General features: G+C 44.9%; 1 protein-coding gene across 7 annotated transcripts in view; it reads right to left on the reverse strand.

Moving 5' to 3' along the window:
* Window positions 1–5,172: 5,172 nt before the first annotated feature.
* LOC108238707 (triple functional domain protein) overlaps window positions 5,173–18,898 on the reverse strand; it is a 91,129-nt gene continuing 77,403 nt past the window's right edge. For 3 of the 7 annotated variants that reach the window (XM_017420974.3, XM_017420970.3, XM_037975885.1), the window contains 22 exons: window positions 18,015–18,110; window positions 17,072–17,220; window positions 16,704–16,770; window positions 16,514–16,617; window positions 16,360–16,429; window positions 15,069–15,158; window positions 14,893–14,985; window positions 14,750–14,800; window positions 14,586–14,663; window positions 14,302–14,493; window positions 14,000–14,180; window positions 12,851–13,102; window positions 12,249–12,751; window positions 11,294–11,541; window positions 10,553–10,694; window positions 10,441–10,468; window positions 10,192–10,354; window positions 9,966–10,087; window positions 9,797–9,875; window positions 8,910–9,110; window positions 8,691–8,829; window positions 5,173–7,367 (listed from right to left, as the gene is read on the reverse strand). In XM_017420974.3, coding sequence (XP_017276463.1) covers window positions 6,810–7,367; window positions 8,691–8,829; window positions 8,910–9,110; window positions 9,797–9,875; window positions 9,966–10,087; window positions 10,192–10,354; window positions 10,441–10,468; window positions 10,553–10,694; window positions 11,294–11,541; window positions 12,249–12,751; window positions 12,851–13,102; window positions 14,000–14,180; window positions 14,302–14,493; window positions 14,586–14,663; window positions 14,750–14,800; window positions 14,893–14,985; window positions 15,069–15,158; window positions 16,360–16,429; window positions 16,514–16,617; window positions 16,704–16,770; window positions 17,072–17,220; window positions 18,015–18,110 — 3,606 coding nt within the window. In that variant the 3' untranslated portion in view covers window positions 5,173–6,809. The remainder of the gene's footprint in view (window positions 7,368–8,690; window positions 8,830–8,909; window positions 9,111–9,796; window positions 9,876–9,965; window positions 10,088–10,191; window positions 10,355–10,440; window positions 10,469–10,552; window positions 10,695–11,293; window positions 11,542–12,248; window positions 12,752–12,850; window positions 13,103–13,999; window positions 14,181–14,301; window positions 14,494–14,585; window positions 14,664–14,749; window positions 14,801–14,892; window positions 14,986–15,068; window positions 15,159–16,359; window positions 16,430–16,513; window positions 16,618–16,703; window positions 16,771–17,071; window positions 17,221–18,014; window positions 18,111–18,898) is intronic. The other 4 variants (XM_017420978.3, XM_017420973.3, XM_017420972.3 and 1 more) reach the window with 3 other exon arrangements.

An 18,898-nucleotide genomic window follows, 5' to 3' on the forward strand; every position in this document is an offset into this window, starting at 1 on the left:
ATCTATTCCATGAGCTCAGATGGAGCAACTATCCGATGGTAAAATCTGTCCGTGTCAAAAAAATTATTTGCTTCTTTTTACATCAAATATTTTCTAATCCACGTCACTGAAGGTGCTTTTTCCCCCCTAATACGTGTTTTTCTTGGATCGTTATCAGTAACAAACAGAACGACAGTCTTCAGTGTAAAGAACCGCGGATCTCTTTGAAAAGGCTGCAAAACTTCGGCGTAAAGGTTTATAAAACAGCGCTAGCTCAGACTAGCCTTCAGCTTCTCCACGCTGAGGCTGACACACCTCGAACATAACCTCGCCACAGAATTTCACGTTCGAGTATCCTATCAGAGTACAACTTCATTCGATCTTTAGACGTGTTTAATAAAATGTGGTTTGATGATCGGATCCAACCTGGCGAAGTGAAGCCGTTTCTTTTGGTTTTCTTGTAAATGCACTTTCTTATAGAGTCTTCACCTTCATGTGAATTTGACTGTTTGACTCCTCAAGTTGTTGATTCTTTTCCTTTTTTTCTTGTAATTTTGAAGTTACAGAGCTCTGTATTTTCTTGTTTTTTTTTATTCTGTGCTAAGCTAAGCTAGCTGGCTGTGAGCAGCTTCATATTTAGCATGCCAACAAGTTTAAGTCTTTAACTTTGGATTTAGTTCTCCAGAGTTTTTATAAGGATCAAGGTAAACCTTTTAACTGTGTCAGATAATCTAAATAAAAGACGTGAGAGTGGGTGTGTTTCCGTGCACAGCAGGATTCTGATATTACCCTCTGTTTCTGGACGATTTGGAGCTGAAAAACTTGGAGCCATAAATAAAAGCATAAAAGCTTATCTTGAACTATATCAAATGGTTCAGTTTGAAAGAGTTTACTCCAGTGGTTTTCCAGATATGAGTAAACTTTTGCAGTGTAAACAACATTAGGCTGGTCGTAGTTTATTAAAGTGAACAAACATGGCCGATAAGTTTAAGGTTTGACCCATTTTCTGCTCTTTCTGCAGCTAAACAAACATGTGGGGGTCTAATTTTGGATTTAAGGACACATTAACCAGAGAAAATCCTGTTTCAGAGTTTGTTAGTCAGTGTTTTCTCTGTAACGAGTACCTTTCACCAGCCGGCGACTCGGCGGCTCACTCAGCTGTAAAAGGACTTTAACACCAGAAGAAGATCTGAGGCGTACTCGGTGAGCTGCCCCTTCAGGGGATGATGTTGAACCTGAACTGAGCTACTCCTGATACTTGATTTGACCTGTCAGGTTTCCAGATGACGCTGAATGCACCATGAGCTGCTCTGCAAGGTTTGTGCAGAATAGGAAAAAATCTGAGGCAAGCCTCGTGTTTTGAGGGATGTAGACGTCTTAAAGGCTTTGGAAGCCTGCAAACATCCCAGGGAGAGACGATACTAAGACCTGTGCTCTTTAACACATGAGGATTCTGAATGAACACATGCAGCTCATGTAAACACCATAATTGGACCTATTTAGGATGGGGTAGATATATGGAATATTGCTGTGCAAGTAAACACTCTGTCGTCGTCTCCCTCTAAACAAGAAAGCAGTTTTTTTTTTTCCCAAAAACTCTGCGACCTTTAAGCTAACAGTCCGATTGAACAGTGTTTACAGAGCAGGTGTTGCTGAGGTGACTGAAAGTGGAACAGATGTTTTCAAGAGCTTCATAGGATTTTGATTTTTGTTTTCTTTGCGTCCGTGCTGAACATCAGTGGTGTCAGTGCCATACAATCAAGCACTATAAGCTCCCCCCTCCCCCCCTCCTTAAACCTGAACTAAAAACACAAACAGGTGGCTGTCCTGCTCACTTTCAGCATTATCAGTTGTTCAAACTTTTGATTATTCTATTACCTCCAATAGCCTCCTTTTAAAACCGTTTTCAGTAGATTTATTTTCTAGGTTTTAATGTAATGATCAGACAAAAGGAAACCATAACTCCCCTTTTATTTTTTTACTTTTAAGGAAAGATTTGTTCGTTGGATTATGGTGGTCAGAGGTTGGCCTGTGTGTGAGGAAATGAAGCTAAAATTCTGCAAAACGCTCTAAAATGAAAAGTAACCCGTAGGATAGAAAATAGAGATGATCAGAGTTGAAACCATCGTAAGGAAATGTAGCATTCTGGTTTCATTTAACTTCAGCTCTGTTTGGTTTTTATTCTCTTTCGCCTCGGAGGACGGCACTGTGACAGAGAAGAGCGGCGCCGAAACTCCACTCAACCGTCCCGAGTTTTTGATGTTCGGGGGAAGTCTTTTAGTCTTTTAGATTCCACAAAAAACCAGGAAGTCCTGCCTTAAGGGGATATTTCAGCCGTTTCGAACTGCAGCTTTGTGGAAAACTTATAGAGAATGAATATCTTACCTGTTGGAAGCAGCTCTTTGAGTCACTTCAGTTTGGAGCTGAATTCTGACCAAACGGATGAGCTAAAGGCTAGTCTAAATGCAGCTGGGACAAAAGTGGATTTCTGCCAGCCTCATAGGCCTTCACACCGCTGTCTGCATTGAATTCTGTTACTTCTCAGTGCAGGTAACTGCAGTAGCAGCTAGCAGTAGCACAGCCCACAGCGGCGCAAAGCAGAACCGAGTTGTTCCAAGATGGCAGCGATGCCCTTCGGGCGTGGCTCCCCTTCAGACCCGACCCGTCTCCAGAACAAGCCCGGTCTTTTTGTAGCAGTGTAACGTCACCGTCACATTCAGAGCACATGAAATCCCTGCGGGTGACGTGCTACAGCTAGCTGCTGCTGCTTGAGCTTGTGTATAACATTAAAATTGTAGGCACCACCGCCTTATAGGAGTCCCTTATAAATATGGATTAAGTTCTGAACTTTTATTTAATTTCTTCATTTAGATTTTAAACATTTCACATTTGTCATTAAGCTACCACCATGAAAGCACGACATGTGTCTGTAGATGGCTTGTTTTGTCGTCTAAAATCTTAGTTTAAACTGTAAACCAAGCAGCAAGTTACTTTTACTTTAATGACTAAAAGTTAAGCACTTTATTTTGTCGAATCCTGAGCCCCCTTCAGTGTGTGAACAGTGCTTTATAAACTGTTGGTAATGCTTTAACAAACTCACGAGTAACCCGTTAAATCCTTTATAAAGGGACTCTTACTCTGAAGGGGGCCAAATTAGGTTTAAATCAATGTTTGGAGAAACTGTCGGCGCTGTAAAGACCCAGAAAACAGACTAGCCATCAGCTCATCAGACCGGTCAGATTTCAACTTTTTGTTCCCCAAGCTGAGGCCGTTCAAGGAGCTATCTACAACAGGTAAGATGTTGTTTCTTCATAAAATGGAACGTCCTCGTAATCTGACCTGAGGATCGTTTCCTTGTTGTCAGTAACCGTGAAGGAGGAAGTGCCACGCAGCAGTGTGGTTAAGCTTCACCCTTCAGTCCTAAGTCACTGACCTCCCGCTCTGCGCTCCACCGGTCAGGGCAGACCCTCTCCACAGACTGGATCGTGCTCGAACCGCCTCTCTCCCCCATCTGTGTCCAGCCTGTAAGCTACAAGTGTGTGTGTGTTTATACAGTGGCCAGACTGTTATACCCTCTTTAAGGTCGAGGTGGGTCAGAGCTCAGCTGGAAGTTTTCCCAACATTCCCAGTCGTCCTCTGAGGACCTTCAGTCACAGAGGGACACCTTTAGAGACAAAATGGCCGTCCTCCGCCCTTCCTAATCACTGTGCTGCGATGCAAACCTTTAGGAAACTCCAATCGTTTGAATCTACCAGTAGAAGGTGTCGCCTGTTAAGTATGTGAAGCTACGGAAAAAGAAGTAGATCTAACACTGTATGTAGGTCACAGATCACTATGTAAGCGGTGTTATGCTTTTGCTCATAATGCCACAAATAAGACTGATTTTTGTCCTTTTTTCTTTCAGTAACTGATTGTGTTGTGTTGACAATGTTTGTGGCCAGAAGTATTAAGTTCAACTTTGATCTCATAAAATATAAAGAAAAATCAACAAACTGGATTTTTGACACGCGTCAAATCTCTGAACGTCACCTGTGCGTATAAAAGCTGACGGGGCCTTGGTTTGAAAACGTCCCCCTCTCCGCCCGCCTCTGGTTAATGTTTGCAGCCGGGGGGGGCTTTTCAATTGGAGACTGTTGGGATCTCTGCAGTAGCTTTCGTGCACCACATGTAGTGCAAGTTATACGCCGTAGCTCCGACGGATTTAGCTTTTCTTTATGTCCGTAGACGCCCAACTTCCAGGTGCGTATCTAATTTTCCACATTCTGTCCGTCTTAACCAAACCTTGCAGCAGCAGGAGTCCGTCCAGCCGCTGACTGAGTGACCTGTGACCGCAGCGTTGGGTAGGAAACGCGGCTTCTGTGTCTCAGCGTTCAGGTCGAAGTCGTCATAAGCTGAAGTCTAATCAACATTTCAGGGAAAGAAAAAAAAAAAAAAAAAAGAGCAAACGAACCATAATCATCGCCACGTAACCCACTCTTCGCTTTGCTTCATTCTGTCTCTTCTGGATCTTCATTGTATCCTGTTCAGGTATTTTTGTACAAATAAGGGACTGATATATTCTCTGTTTATTGGAAATTAGAATAAAAAGACAAAGTTGCTATAAACCAAACCCAGCTGGACCTCTGATGTGTTACTGACTCCACAGCAGGTTCCATCGGATCACCCGCCCCGAAGAAAAGGTGAGTGAACGTGTAACTACAGCTAATCACCCTTACCCGGCACTAAAATATCTCTAACTCGGACAATTTTACAGCTGCCGAGCTAAAACTGGGTGTGGTAGTAGCTGAGAGTCCTCCCCAACACACAGTCTGAGTGCGAGAGCTTTGTGTAAAACAGCAAAAACAGGTGTTAGAATAACTTTTTTGCCATTTTCTGAACATTCACAAACTCATTAAAGAGTTTAGAGCACTTTGCTACAAATATTTAAAGTTTCTAAACTCGGTTTTTCGGTTTTTAATCCAATTTTTGGAGAATATCACCAATCACGTGAATACCTGAATGTTGCTTTGAACACCTCAGACTGGAGGAAGCCATCTCTCCTGGCCCCTGGACACAGAGGAACGAGCACGGCGGTGGCAGAATCACGCTGAGGGGTGGTCGGTCCTGACTGAACGGACAGAATGGTTATTTAACGCGAGGCCGAGGACAACTCCTCGCCGTCACAACCACAGAAAACAAGCAGCAGCGCGCGCGTCGTGTTCCTCATGTTTAATCTGATGGCAAAATGAGACTATTTACAGGGAAATGATCTGTACAAAGAAAGAAGATTTTAAAAAACAAAAACAATTTAACAAACAAATGCGACAAAAAGAATGGAAAACAAAAAGTAAAATAATAAACTGAGGTATCCAAAGTGTCCTTGTTTGTAACGGCCTGTGCACAACTTTTAACATAAATAGAAAGACACCGAGGGCCTCGGGGTTTTTTTTAACTTTGTACTCATCTTTGCGCCTTTTTAATCAAAGGTTTCCTACAACTTTTTAGTTTTTAGTAAACATCTAAACTGTTTCTAGGACTTTTGATTTTTATCTTCTGAAGGAAATCTGTGGATAAATTAATTTGGCAACAGTTACACATAAAGTTAGAAGACCATTTAGGTAAAAAAAAAAAAAGAACCAACTTGTGCATTAAACTCTGAATTATAAGAGCAAGTTTTTCTCTACGTCTCCTGAAGCCGGGATCTCACCGGGCTGCCGCTGTCGGCGACAAAAACACAAATATTTGTCGCTTCGCAGGGGTTCTGATGACGACGTCAGAACTGTCGATTCTGGACCCCCGACAGCCGCAGCCCGGCGAGAAACTACAGCCACGTTTTAACTTGTGTAAACAAGCTCGCCGATCGCCTAACTCATGTTAAACACAAACAAACGTTTTTTTTTTATTAAGTACTATAAAGCTAGAGCAACTTTGGTGTACCAATACTACAGAGGCAAACAGTACAAAAAGTGTTAAATTACTTTTGATCAAAGCATAAGTTGATTGTAGATCGTGGCCTGGCATTATTATTATTATCTTTTTTTTTTGTTTTAAAACACTCAAATAAACACAAACTACCAGCAGTGCTCGCAGTACCAAGTACATGCTTTTTTTTTTTCTCTAGATTTATTCCAGATACGACAGATGTCTTCATAAATAAGTTGCATAAAATGTTAAAGCCGCAACATTGCACATGAGAATCAAACATGACATACGATGAGTGCATTTACGGTACGTCTGCCCCTCTGCCCCCCCCCCCCNCCGGAAGTGAGAGGGGCAGCGAGGGGCACGAGTCTTTATACAAGGTAAGGCTTCAACATGTCGCTGTCTGCTCTGCGCAGCGCAGGGTTTGTTCTGGAGGAGGAGGAGGAGGGGGGGGTGTGTAAAAACATGGACGTGTTTGTTCTCCGTCTTTACTTTCTGCTCAGACTCGTCCGGGTTTTCTTCTCCTTTCTAGGAGTCGTTTCTATACAGTCGGGGCGAAGTGTCGCAGTTGTAGTGGAAAAGGACAAACGGCAGCTCCGTGTCCGTCCTTGGCAATTAAAAGAGAGAAAGAATGGGAAGGGAGGGGGGAGAATGGGGGCGTTGCCAGCGTCGTCGAGGCTCAAACCCCGCTCCCCAAACCGGGTTCCACTCTTTCCGGTGTAAAATAAGTTACTTCGTAATGTTTTTCTTTTGTTTGTTTCAATATAAAACTTTCGTGAAAACTTAGCAAGCAGCAGTAGACGAGGGCATCCATGGATCTGACTGGTGAGGAAGGGTGTTCAGAGAACTCCGGGCCGCTAACGGGGGCCACAGGAAGGAGGATGAGATCAGCCGTTGTTTCGGCGCCGACAGCTGGAGCGGAGCCTCGCTCAAACCCGAGACTGGAGGCGACTCTGAATGAAGCTCCGGATGCCTCCGATGGGCCGCGCGTCCGTCTGGTGCTTCCTCCTGTCCACGAAGGAGATGAGGCGCGCCGTGTCCAGGCAGCCCTCGGCCCGGCCCCGCCCGTCGCCCGGGCCGGCCTGCAGCCACGGTTCCTGGAGGCAGAGCCCGGCCGGCGGCCTCCTGCTGGGCTCGGAGCGGAGGAGCAGGCAGACGAAGTCCCGGGCCACCTGGCTGACCCCCTGGAAGTAATCCCTGGGGAAGCTGAAGTCCAGCCTGCAGATGTTCAGGCAGGTCTCCTCCGCGCTCTCGTCCAGGAAGGGCGAGGCGCCGCTCAGCAGCACGTAGGTCACCACGCCCAGACTCCACAGGTCAGAGGTCAGTGACACGGGGTCTCCCAGGACCAGCTCTGGGGGGGCAAACTCGGGGCTGCCCAGGACCGGGTGGATGTAGTGGGCGCTGTTGAGCTGCACGGCGTCGCCGAAGTCTGTGAGTTTGACCGTCGGCTGGCCGCTGGAGCTGTGGAAGACCAGCAGGTTCTCAGGCTGCAGAAACAGAAGAAATAATCGTCTTCTGTTAGCGATGAGGCCGAAAACGACTGAAGTACCTGAGGGGTTCTGTCACTTTGACCCAGAGAAACGTTTGGTTGTGTTGTCTGCGTTTGTCTTAAAGCTAAATGGAGGATTATGACGGAGATCCAGGTTTAAAGACTGTCTGAGCTAAAAACCAGATTCTCTCCATCAGTCGGCTCTGAGTTTTCTTTAAGCTCGAAGTTCATAACAAACTTGTCTTCGAAAAGTACAATTTTCACAGATGAGCTTTTGTTCAAATTCAGCCTCGAAGCAGAAAAAAAAAACACTGTTTTCTGTGTTCAGTCTGTGCAGGAGATGTGTGGACTGACTCCAGATCAGTGGGAGTGGAGGATAAAACCCACAGGTGACACAGCATGACTTGAGAGAACAGCTGTTAAAACCCTGAACACGGCCGCACTTATTAATCTATTTCAACACATCCACAAAGTTCACAAAGCAATGTACAGGTGAGCAGAAAGGGGTTTGCCGTTTTATTTCCCCTCTCTGTAGTTTTTGCCTCTGACATCTAAAACAAGTCTAAAGTTTCAGGCTGTAAACGGTGTCCAGCGGGCAAGGAGGCGAATAAAAACGCCTAAAACAGAAAAAAGTATCTTTTGTGGAGAATTAGTACAAAAAAGCTTGTTTGCTTTCAGGAATTTGACCTTAACTTGAAGCTGATAGAGAACAGAACGTCTTTCAGTGTGAAAATATCAAAATAATTAAAAGTTAAAGTAAGTTTCTCAGCGGGTGGTGCTTATTAAACTCCACCCGTCTCTCTCCACGGCTGCTGATGTGAAACAGGCAGATCTTCAAGCTCCTCTCGTTTTCCTGAACCAGACTTTCTTGCTTTGCTTTGGCGCAGAGTGCTTTAGAAGGCGTCTTCCTCTACTTCTGCTGTGGCTGTTGGCCGAAAGCAAACTTAAACAAAAACAAAACGTGCGCACCGTTACGTCGACGGTAGTCCTGATCACCTGCAGCAGACTGACAGTTACCGTCACACCGCAACTACCGAGGAACTAATTCACCTTCCTGCCAACAGGAGGGGAATTTACTCCAAGGCTTGAGTGACTAAAACACACATTTTAAGGTGTTAAAATACTGCTTAAAAAGAAAAGTTTGAATCTGAAAGTAAAACGGGGTTAAATAAGCTGATTAAATTGACTCAAAGCTTAATTAAACTGTGGCTTGGAGCCAACATGATTATTGATCCAAAACAGCAAAGCGTCCTTAAATACCTCCTTCATCCACACACCAAGTGTAGGAAGTTAGGTGTGAATGTCGTGCCCAGCTACTTACTTTTACATCCAGATGTACGATTCTGCAGTTGTGTAAGTAGTGTAAAGCTTCTAAAACGTTTCGCAGGTAGCCGGCCACCTTCTCTTCTGTCAGATTCCCCCAGCTGACGATGTAGTCGAGCAGACGGCCCTGATCGGCCCTGAAACAGCAGGTAATCATCAGGAGACCGGCTGCGGCTTCGTTTCAGCTGCTTTTCTCTTGTTGTTGTTGTTTACTTACATCTCCAGGACTAGAGCGTAGCTGCCGGAGGTTTCAAACGTGTCGAGCAGGCTCACTATGTGCGGGTGTTGGAGTCTCTGCAGCAGGTTGAGTTCCTGAGTCACCCGGTCCCTTTTCATCAGCTTCTTGTTGACGTGTTTAACGGCGACCGTGCGCTTGGTGCCCCGGTGGTCGCAGCGCTTCACCACGGAGAACCGACCCCTGGTGGGAGGAAACGATCGTTCAAGTTTTAAGATGTTTAAAAAGGAAAATGATTCATTTGCATGACGAACCAGCCACAACATTAGAACCAGTGTGGGGAGAGATTTGTTGCTTTCCAGTCTGAAAACTTTTTCAATTCAAACCGAAAAGTCTGATTTTTCAAGCTGTTGTTCATTTCTTTGAGCTGCCCAACTCCCATGCAAATCACTACCCCTCCCTCCTGAAGGTCGTCACGGACTTCGTTGGCCGGGTCCTCGTGGATGAAGGTGTGATAAACGTTTGGGGATTAGACTCAAAGGAAAGTTAAAACCTGAGGTAAATTATTATAATTTTTTTTTCATCTTTCAAATAATCCTCTGTGCACATTCCTGTCCTCAAAAAGGGCTTTTCTCTTATCTTTAAGATGTAGGTATCGTATTTTCCAGACTATAAGGCGCACTTAAAAGCCTTAAATTTCCTCAAAGAACGACAGTGCGCCTTATAATCCGGAGCGCCTTATATATGTAAGAAGCCATGATGTTTTAGTACGACTTTGGTAAACTACGAAGCCGCACCGCTTGCAGCATTAAGGCTCAGTTATAGTCAACCAACCCAAACAGGACTCCTCTGAAGGCTCGGAGTCGATGCTAGTAGCTGGTTTTAATATTACGGCTGATTCGGTGTATTCTTCACTTTGAGTCTGTTACCTTCCAAGTTCAGCCACCTCAGTGTAGTGGGACTCAAAGTTGTCCTTCCAGCTCACTCGGCGCCCGTCAGTGGACACACCTGGAAGAAAGTCAAATAAAAAGTCTGCGCTCAACACCACGTCTGTCAGATGTCCGATTCGGTACGCCGTGACCTTTTCTGCGCCCTTACCCAGAACTCTGAGGCTGGCAGACGTTGTTGCGTTGCCAAGTTCGTTGGTAGCGATGCAAGTGTAAACGCCATCGTCCTCAGAGGCTGTCCCGATGATCCGCAGCGTGGCTTCACCTGCATCACTGAAACACACACGCACACACACACACACACACACACACGTTGACTTCCAGGCAGCCTCTTCACAGATGCTGACCAAACAAACCTCAGCTGTGAGCCTGTTCACCTGTAGGCGAGGCTGAAGTGGCCGTTGTTGGTGAGGTTGCTTTGGTTGGGTCCTCTCCAGGCGACGGTGGCGCGGGGTCGACCGCACACCTTACACCTCAAGGTGACGCTCTCGCCGTTGTCGCACGTCACGTCACTCAGAGGTACGAGGAAATCCGGGGGGGCTGACAAAAACGAACGATTTGTAATGTCGCTGTAGTGAAATGGTAGGAAGTTACTTTTAAGAAACACACACACAGGTAAAACTTACCATCATAGATGTAGTTTGGATTTAGAAGCTAAAAAACAAAACAGAAATGTTAAATGGAAAAAAAAAAAGACATGACACACTGGAACATCACTGCTAATTTACTGAAACTCACCTTTACAGAAACTTTATTAGCCAGTCCGTCTCTGGACTTCCTGTAACCGTTTTCCAGCTTGATCTCCTTCTTCGGCTCCTTCTCCTTTTTCTCAGACTTCTTGCGGATACGCAGGGATGTGTGCCAAGATGAAGATTTCCTGCTGGAAGAGGAGATGTACCCGTGGGGTGACGACTCGACTTAACTTCATTCATACAGCACTTTTCAAACAAGGCAGGACCTGTTCTTCTTCCCTTTAAGACTCGCACCCTATCTGAGTTTGGTACGAGAACTTTATGATGTCAAAATAGATTTCAGTCAAAAACAACGCCAGGGTCTCTAACAGGAGCAGCAGATGCCTGTGCAATGCCATCAAAGGTTGGTTGGATACTGAGGGTTTTTAAAGCCAAAATCAACTACCTCAGTTTAAGTTGAATTTAAAAGAAATAAAAAAGAGCTCTTCAACGTTTTAATGTCACCAAAACAGATTAATAGCTGATCAGTATCACCTGGCTTTATTGATAAATAAAGCAGGGTGTCATCAGCATAGCAACAAAACTGATTTTTTTACCCAAAGAAACCATAAATAGAAAGAAAAAAACTAACCTAGGCCAGAGCCTTGTGGAACACCATAACTAATTGTTACTCATCTGCACTGAAAACATTTCAACTTTACTTTGTAAAATAAATACAAACAGGTAGTCTTAGTTCTTAGCTCCCACACGCTGAAAGCTAAAATGGCTCCTGTTCCAGGCGCCTTACTTTATGGGTCCCTCGGAGCAGTCGGGGACATGGGCCGAAGTGTGTCCCAGCACAAATCCGGGGATCCAGCCCTCGGCGGCGGGGCCCTGCTCCGTAGCTGCCCTGAACACCAGGAACATGTTTTGCTGGTTGCTGGCCAAGATCTGGACCACTTCGCCCTGAACAACGCTGATCTCATCCTCCTTCACGGCCATATAGTCCTGCGTCACCAACATGGTGGACACGCTACTGCTGCTGCTGCTTTCACTCTGCGGGACAGGGAGGACACGCCGGCGGATGAGTTAAAATTTTAACGTTTTTATATTAAAAAACAGAACGTCTAAAGAACTTTACGTTTAAATCTGTTCAAATCAAAAACGTTGGAAATACTTTACTCCCCACTAGAAAGAGATAAAAGATGAAACTCAAGCAGACAAGACAAACAGGTTCATTTCCCTCTTGGATAAAAAGAGTGAGTAAAAAAAAAAAAAGTTGAATTAAGATGATTTCCTGTTCAGATGTCTTTGCTCTGCAGGTCCAGGCAAAGAGCGGAGCGTTAGGTTAGGTTATCTTAAAGAATCTGAGTCCATTTGTGGCTGAACCACAAACGTCAGAGGTTAGTTGGAGGTAAAGTACCTTTCAGTCACACACCATGAAGACAGCAGTTGGTGAAAGACAGCCAAGAGGAAGGAAGATGTTAGTTTAAGCTTTGTTAGAAGTCTAGAAAAAGCCTTGAAAGGTCATTAAGAGGGCAAAAAAAGATCCCCCCAAAACAGATCGTGCTTGGAAACACTGACAGCTGAAACCTTTGGAAGAAACTGTCTTCAGAAATGAGAGAGGGTGGTGAAGGTTGTCAGAGATGCGAAGAGGGGAGCAGATTAGTAGCGCTGGCTGCAGCAGGACAGACAGGACAGACCAGGCCTCCCCCTGCTCGGTGTTAGTGGAATCAGCACTGCGCACCAGGAAGTAGTCTTACCCCATTACTCTGGGTGGACTGGATGGACTGCTCACTGGCTGATGAGCACGTACTCATGCGGTCGGCCTCCTTGCTGTGCGTGGAGTGCCTGTGGGTCTGACTCCCAGAGCCAGCTGAGATCTGGTTCGAGTTCTGACGGACTGGAGTCTCTCCTGCCTCCCCGGGGAAGGTGAACGAGCTGGGCCGGCTGGCTGGAGAGCCCGGCATAGAGCTCCAAAACCCAGAGCCAGACTTTTGGCCGGGGCTAGGAGGGGGAGGAGGGAGGGCGTCTTTGCCAAAGGCGGGAGTGGCCAGGGGCGAGGCGACGGGGGACACGGCTCCCGGCCGCGCTTTGGAGGTGGGCGTGGAGGGCAGAGGCCCAACTTTGGCACGAGGAATAGGGTTAACAGCGCTGGCGGGAGTGGGGGTCTGTGTGTGGTCCTCTGGGGTCTGGGAAGGACGTTTGCCTTGCGGACTCCCCCCTGGAGGAAGCAGGGGAGGAGGGACAGCACGAGGGGACGACCCTGGATCACAACCGAGCAGAACTCACACCTCAATCACATCTTTTAATGTGCAACAAAAAAAAAAAGCTAAATTCACTAATACAGATTGATATTCCATACCTAACATCTTGTTGGGGCCCTCTGCATCGGCCCCGGGCTGGTGACGGAGGGGTTGAGGCAGTCGGGAGGGTTGTGGGATCCTGGAAGGCCGACGAGAGCCAGTCTGGGGTCCTGAAGGGACGGTGCTGCTCTGGTTGTTCCCACTTCCCACCACAGGTGACACACTTGTGACGCTGCCGCCTCCACCTGCAGCTTCAATGGCGGTCAGGCACGGGCCATCGCCGGCCCCCACATGGTTCCTCTGATACTCTGCTGGGGAGATCGAAGCTGCGATGAGGTGCAGAAGAGACAGGGGGGCCCGTGTACACAACATCCAACATCCCACCAGAAGAAACCAGTTTCCAAAGTCTTTCAAAAAGGGTTTTGTTTTTTTATTTATTTTTAAAATATCTCTTGAGTGAGGAAGATTTTACTGAGTAAGACCTAAACTTATCTGTTTGTAACTTCTGTAAAAACACACTTTAACACTAAATAACTGTAATTAACCCTTTTAGCACCATAATGATAGATATATTTATTAAAAGGAGTTTCTTGTCTATTTTTGTCAATAATTGTGTCAAAAAAATGTCCTGTGTAAATAATTTACACCCTTTTTCCAGGAGAAGTAGAATCTATCAAGCATTTACCATTCTTATGTAATTAAATACCTAAAAGTGTGTGTTATAAGAGGAGAAGGACAAAAACAGAATTGAATTTTCTTCAACTTCCTTTTCATAAATTCTTGAAAAGTGCAGATTGAACATTTCTGTGATTTTACAACAACTCAGTTTGCGCCGCGGTGTCACCGGTGATCCCTGTGGTTTTAAAAGGGTTAAAAGCAGAATACAATTAAAACTTTAGAAGAAAGAGACATTTATTAACATTAACATTAGAGGCGTTTATGGTGATTTCATAATTTCCCTTACAACTAATCAAACTAATCAAGGATAAAAAAAGGGCCAAAAACATGTTTATTGCATTTAAGAGACCTGGACAAACAACAAACAAAATAACTTTAAATCAGTTATATATTTACTAGAAATCCTGCATGTTTTTTACAGATGAATGAGAAATCAGCTGAGAAAACTGCGACCGGAGCCTGAAATCAGAGCGTTTCCAAACAAACACGCAGCCCTGTGTGTGCGTGTGTGTGTGTGTGTGTGTGTGTACCGTTGAGGAAGTTGCGTTGGCTCTCGAGTATCTGGCTGATCTGAAGGGTCCAGACCTCACACACCCCTGGATGGGAGGAGTGAAGCACGAAGGACTCCATGGTGCTACTGGTGGACCGAGAAGTGAGGATGAACTTGCAGGGGTCGCCCTCCACGCTCTCCTCCAGACCCAAGCAGCTCACCTGGAGCGGGACAGGGCCAAGAGGCGACGGGAAAAACAAGCTCAGTTTCATCAGTATTTAGTTGCTTTTAGCGAGTAACTCCAAATATACATCCTTCCTTTAACATTTAGTTGTTTTCCACCTTGATGCTGTTCTTGTAGAGGAAGCCCGGCAGAGAGAAACCCTTCTTCTTGTCCAGGGGCTCACTGAAGATGACGAGCTGCTCGAACAGGAACACCCTCCGCTCCTTCATTCGGCCGAGCAGACCCCCCTCTGGGTCCGACACCAGGAACGTGTCCTGAAGCAAAAGGCGACCCTGAGCCACAATCTTCCCCTGAGGAGGCAGGCGAGAGAAGACCGTCACTTTGGATATTGTTCTCTAATAACCATTTTAACTGAGGAATTCTTTCCTAAATATGCTCCTACATCAAATCCCTGAAGTCGGCCCGCGTTCATCATGTCGTTGCACCTTTTTGGCACGATGCACATGACCTCCACTGCTTTCTGAAAGAGTGACAAATTAAAAAAAGTTAAGCTTTTTTTTTTTTAAAATAAATGTTTGAAAAGGAGGTTCAAGTCTCTGAACTTACCTCTACATCTGGAGACTCCATCCCTGCCTTTTTCGAATGTTTGAGGAAATCCTAAATCACACAAATTCAAAGTCAACTTTAAGAACGAGGACGGTGAGCAGCAGCCGGAGCTCTAGCGCCCTCTGCAGCGCAGTGGGACTAACCTTGAGCAGCAGCTGGTATTTCATGATCCGTTGGACGGGCTTGATGAGCAGATCTGTGATCTGTAGTCTGTGTCCCAGTCGCTGCTTCAGGTCCTACAAAATCAAAGCGTTACGTTCATAATCAGACGTTTCTCCAGCTGGAAGGAAAGTCTCGATGACAAAACAGGTGCATGTACCTCGAAGTAGGTGTCGATGTACTCTGACACGATGTGCTCGGATTTCGGCTTGTTTTGACAGTAAATGACATACATGTTTAACCTCCGTTCCTGTGAAAGGAACAAAAGAAACCAAACTGTTCAAACTAAATCAAAATGTCAACATTTTCATTAAAAAGCTGTATAAGAGGTGTAAAGAGAACCAAGATTAAATCAATAAATGTTAAAGCTGCTGCCTGTGGCTCGTTAGTGGTCACCGTGGTAACCACACACCTGCGTTTGTTACTCCCTGACATCACTCTTAATAAAACAGGCAGACCGAATGAGCACTAAATACAATCACTGTAAAATTGACATCTAACTGACATCATTCTTGTTCTGTAAAGGCTGATTTTCTGTCAGTACGGTTCACAGATTTAAGACTTAATAGATGATAAACTGCGTGACTTCCTGCCTCCGCTGAATCACGCCACAAACATTTGTCATGAGCACACATCATGAGAAAACATACTCCACACAAAGAAAACAGAGCTATCAGACTAATGAATATAATGTGAGCGCTGGTGTTAACTCTCCTATTATTTGATTCAGCCTAAAGATTTTGCTTTCATGCAGCCTCTATTACTGATATCGTCACTTATTTCCTGTCACTCTCTGGCTGGATTCTTATTGGCTGACTGTAGAGGTCAGTCGCAGCGCTGCACGAATGGACAGAAAATTTCTGACGCTTGTAGTTTGAACGTAGGTGGTCTTTGGTCACAAGAGAGCCAACTTGGCTGTCGGTGATCCTGAATTCTGAGCTTAGATACAACTGGAATCAATAAGACTGATTGGATGTGCGTTCTCTGCACTCTGTGGGGATTTTACAGAAAACTAAGTCCTCTAGTAGTCAGAGACACTGGGTGAAAAAGGCCAGAAATGCCTACATTTGGAAGTATAAATGTAAAGTTTGTGGAAATAGGAAGAAATGATGTTTCTACTGTGAAGTTTGCCTGAGCTACAGAGGTCCAGAGAGAGTTTTCTCTCTCATTTTGTCAAAATCCTATTGTTTGTGGAAATTTTACCCTTTTTTTCTTGCTGATTTTGTTTAAATCGTACAATGTACATCTACCAAATGTCAGAGCACACTATTCCTGATTGAGCCATACGCTTTACGCTTTAATTTATTCTTTATATATAAGTGGTGGGAGGGCTTGTGAATCAAAAACTGCGAGGGAAACAAAAAATAACAGGTGAGTCGTAATAAAGGTGCTTTAATGCTGCTGCTTCGGCACCTTTAATAAAGCAGAAGTAAGGACTTTGGTGGACAAACCTGTTTGAGAAAAAGTGGCCCCAGTCTGTCAGGATCCTCTAAACATTTCTCCAGCTCCCTGAGGAAGAAGCTGAGTGACACAAAAACAACAGAGGTTAGCGAGTTACTCCGTTGGTTAAAAATATCTGCATTTTACCACGTGTGTTTAATTTACTCTTTGTGCCAATCGTAGATCTGATGGATGTTTCCAAACACAATTTTATCTTTCCCCTTCATGTCATCAGGAACGCCCTCTTCCTTCATCCTACTCATGTAGCCCTTTGAGACGCACAAAAAAAGAAGTTTTAAACAGTGGAATATTTAAAACGCAAAGACATTTATTTTCTGATGAAGCATCAACTCACCTCCACCACAAGGCTGAGGTCTCTGACGTACTCTCGCTCCGTGTCTACCAGCTCCGACAGAACGTGACTAAAAGAGACGAGCAGATGAAGCTCAAACCAGAAGTCCTTAAAAACATTCATGTATGGTGTGTGTCTGACAGGAGTGTGTGTGTCTGACAGGAGTGTGTGTGTGACAGGAGTGTGTGTGTCTGACAGGAGTGTGTCTGTGACAGGAGTGTGTGTGTGACAGGAGTGTGTGTGTCTGACAGGAGTGTGTGTGTGACAGGAGTGTGTGTGTCTGACAGGAGTGTGTCTGTGACAGGAGTGTGTGTGTCTGACAGGAGTGTGTGTCTGACAGGAGTGTGTGTGTCTGATAAGACTGGACGTACTGCCTTCTTTTGAGGATGCTGGCCCGGCGTTCGTCCATCTCTTCTATGGGTGAGGAGGAGGACAGGAGGGAGTTATCGGAGGGGTTGAAGGAGGGAGAGCTGCTGTCCCCCTGCTCTACAGACAGAGAGCTGGGTCGGTCCTCCAGAGCCTGTGTTTGGGACAAAATCATGTCAAACATAAGAAGTTAGTCTACAGTTTAGCTTTGCTATGGGTGCTGGTCTGTTTGTACTTCCACCAAGTTGTACCCCCACCTGGTACTTGGCGGTCGCCGTATTTGTACGCAGCAGTTACCGTTTCACACCTAAAGGCTACAAAACTGTTTCCATTTGCACCCTTTATGTTATTTCAGGCACCAGCTGCACAGATTCAAACTGTGCTTTTATTTCATAGTCACTGTGCGTCTGTACAGGTAAATACTCCAACTCAGACACAGCATTTCAGTGACACAGTTACAAGCCAGACATTTTTAGAGGTGTACTTCAGTTCATTTGGCCAAGCCGCTGTGTGTAAAGTTTGCAGGCACAGACGCTCCAGGTGTACTGAAGCCAATGCTGCTTGTATGAAATACAGAGAAAGCACAACCCAGTCTGTTTGTTTTTAGGCAAACATATTCAACTGTAATACTATTTTAGGAGCCTTACTGTGTGAATGATTTGAATAAAACCACTTTTTTTTTTTTTTTTTTTTTAATTTCTTCTGTTTTGAGATCCAGGATTATTCAGGAAACACTGAAGGCTACGGCTCCAGATAGCCAACAATGATGTTATTTTTATTTCTAAAGTGTACTCCGTCTGTGTAGAAGTGGGAGGAGCCGAGTCGAACGGCTTCTTTTAGGACAGAAATGTTTGGTTACGTAGTGACCAAAGCTGCGAAGGCACAACTTGGCAAAAGTACAAATTGGTAGTGGTATATCAGGGGTTTTGCTCAGTGTTTGTATCCTACCATCTTGCTTTTGACCAACTCCTCGATGGCGCTCACCAACTCAGCTGCGCTGGGCGTCTCTGAACTGGACGGGCGGACAGACAGACGAGAGGATGTCTGAGCAGAAACGGAGAAGGAGGGGAAAAAAAATAAACAGATGTCAGAATATATCCATTACAGCCTTTTCTACTAACTCAGTCAAGAAGAACAACAAATGAGTGTAAACTAAATTTATACAATTTGTAAAAGTCCATAAAAGGACATCAAATCAATAGGCTTGGTGTAGGAAGGTTAAAGGTCATGCTGTTGTTTTGACTGAGACCAATTTCAAAAAACCTTGATGGATCTGAATTCGTTGTTAGTTCTCTGGAGTGAAAGTTACAGGTGCGAGCTGTGACTTTGGGGAAATGTTTACTGATGTAAACAGGTTGATCCAAAGCATGTTTCCACTGGTGAAACCCCAGGACTCTAGGGTTTACATTTATATAAAAAGTTAAAATAAAAAATAAATAAAAATAGGAAACTTATATGAAACTTTAAAAAAAAAAAACTAAAGATGAAAAGGGGAAAAAACATGGAGGTGGAAGGAGATAGAAATATGGAAGGAAAAAAAAGTTTTAAATAGTGACGGGAAGAAAGGTAGAAGAAAAAGAAAAACAGGAAAAAAAAAAAGAGGTCATTTCTGGATGGAGGAAGTTTCTGTTGCTTTCGGGGATGGTGACAAAGAGAGAATGTGTGTGTTTGTGTGGATATATAGTTCAGGAGACTCTCACCCTTGCTGTGCTGTGCGCCCTTCTGACCTCGCCAGCATTTACAGATGCCAATTACTCGCATGGGTAATGAGGTTTAACGCACAGAGGGGAAAAAGGGAATGAGGACGAGCAGTAAGGAGTGGGAGGGAGTGG

Source organism: Kryptolebias marmoratus, linkage group LG5 (genome assembly GCF_001649575.2).
Source record: "Kryptolebias marmoratus isolate JLee-2015 linkage group LG5, ASM164957v2, whole genome shotgun sequence".
Lineage (NCBI taxonomy): Eukaryota > Metazoa > Chordata > Actinopteri > Cyprinodontiformes > Rivulidae > Kryptolebias > Kryptolebias marmoratus.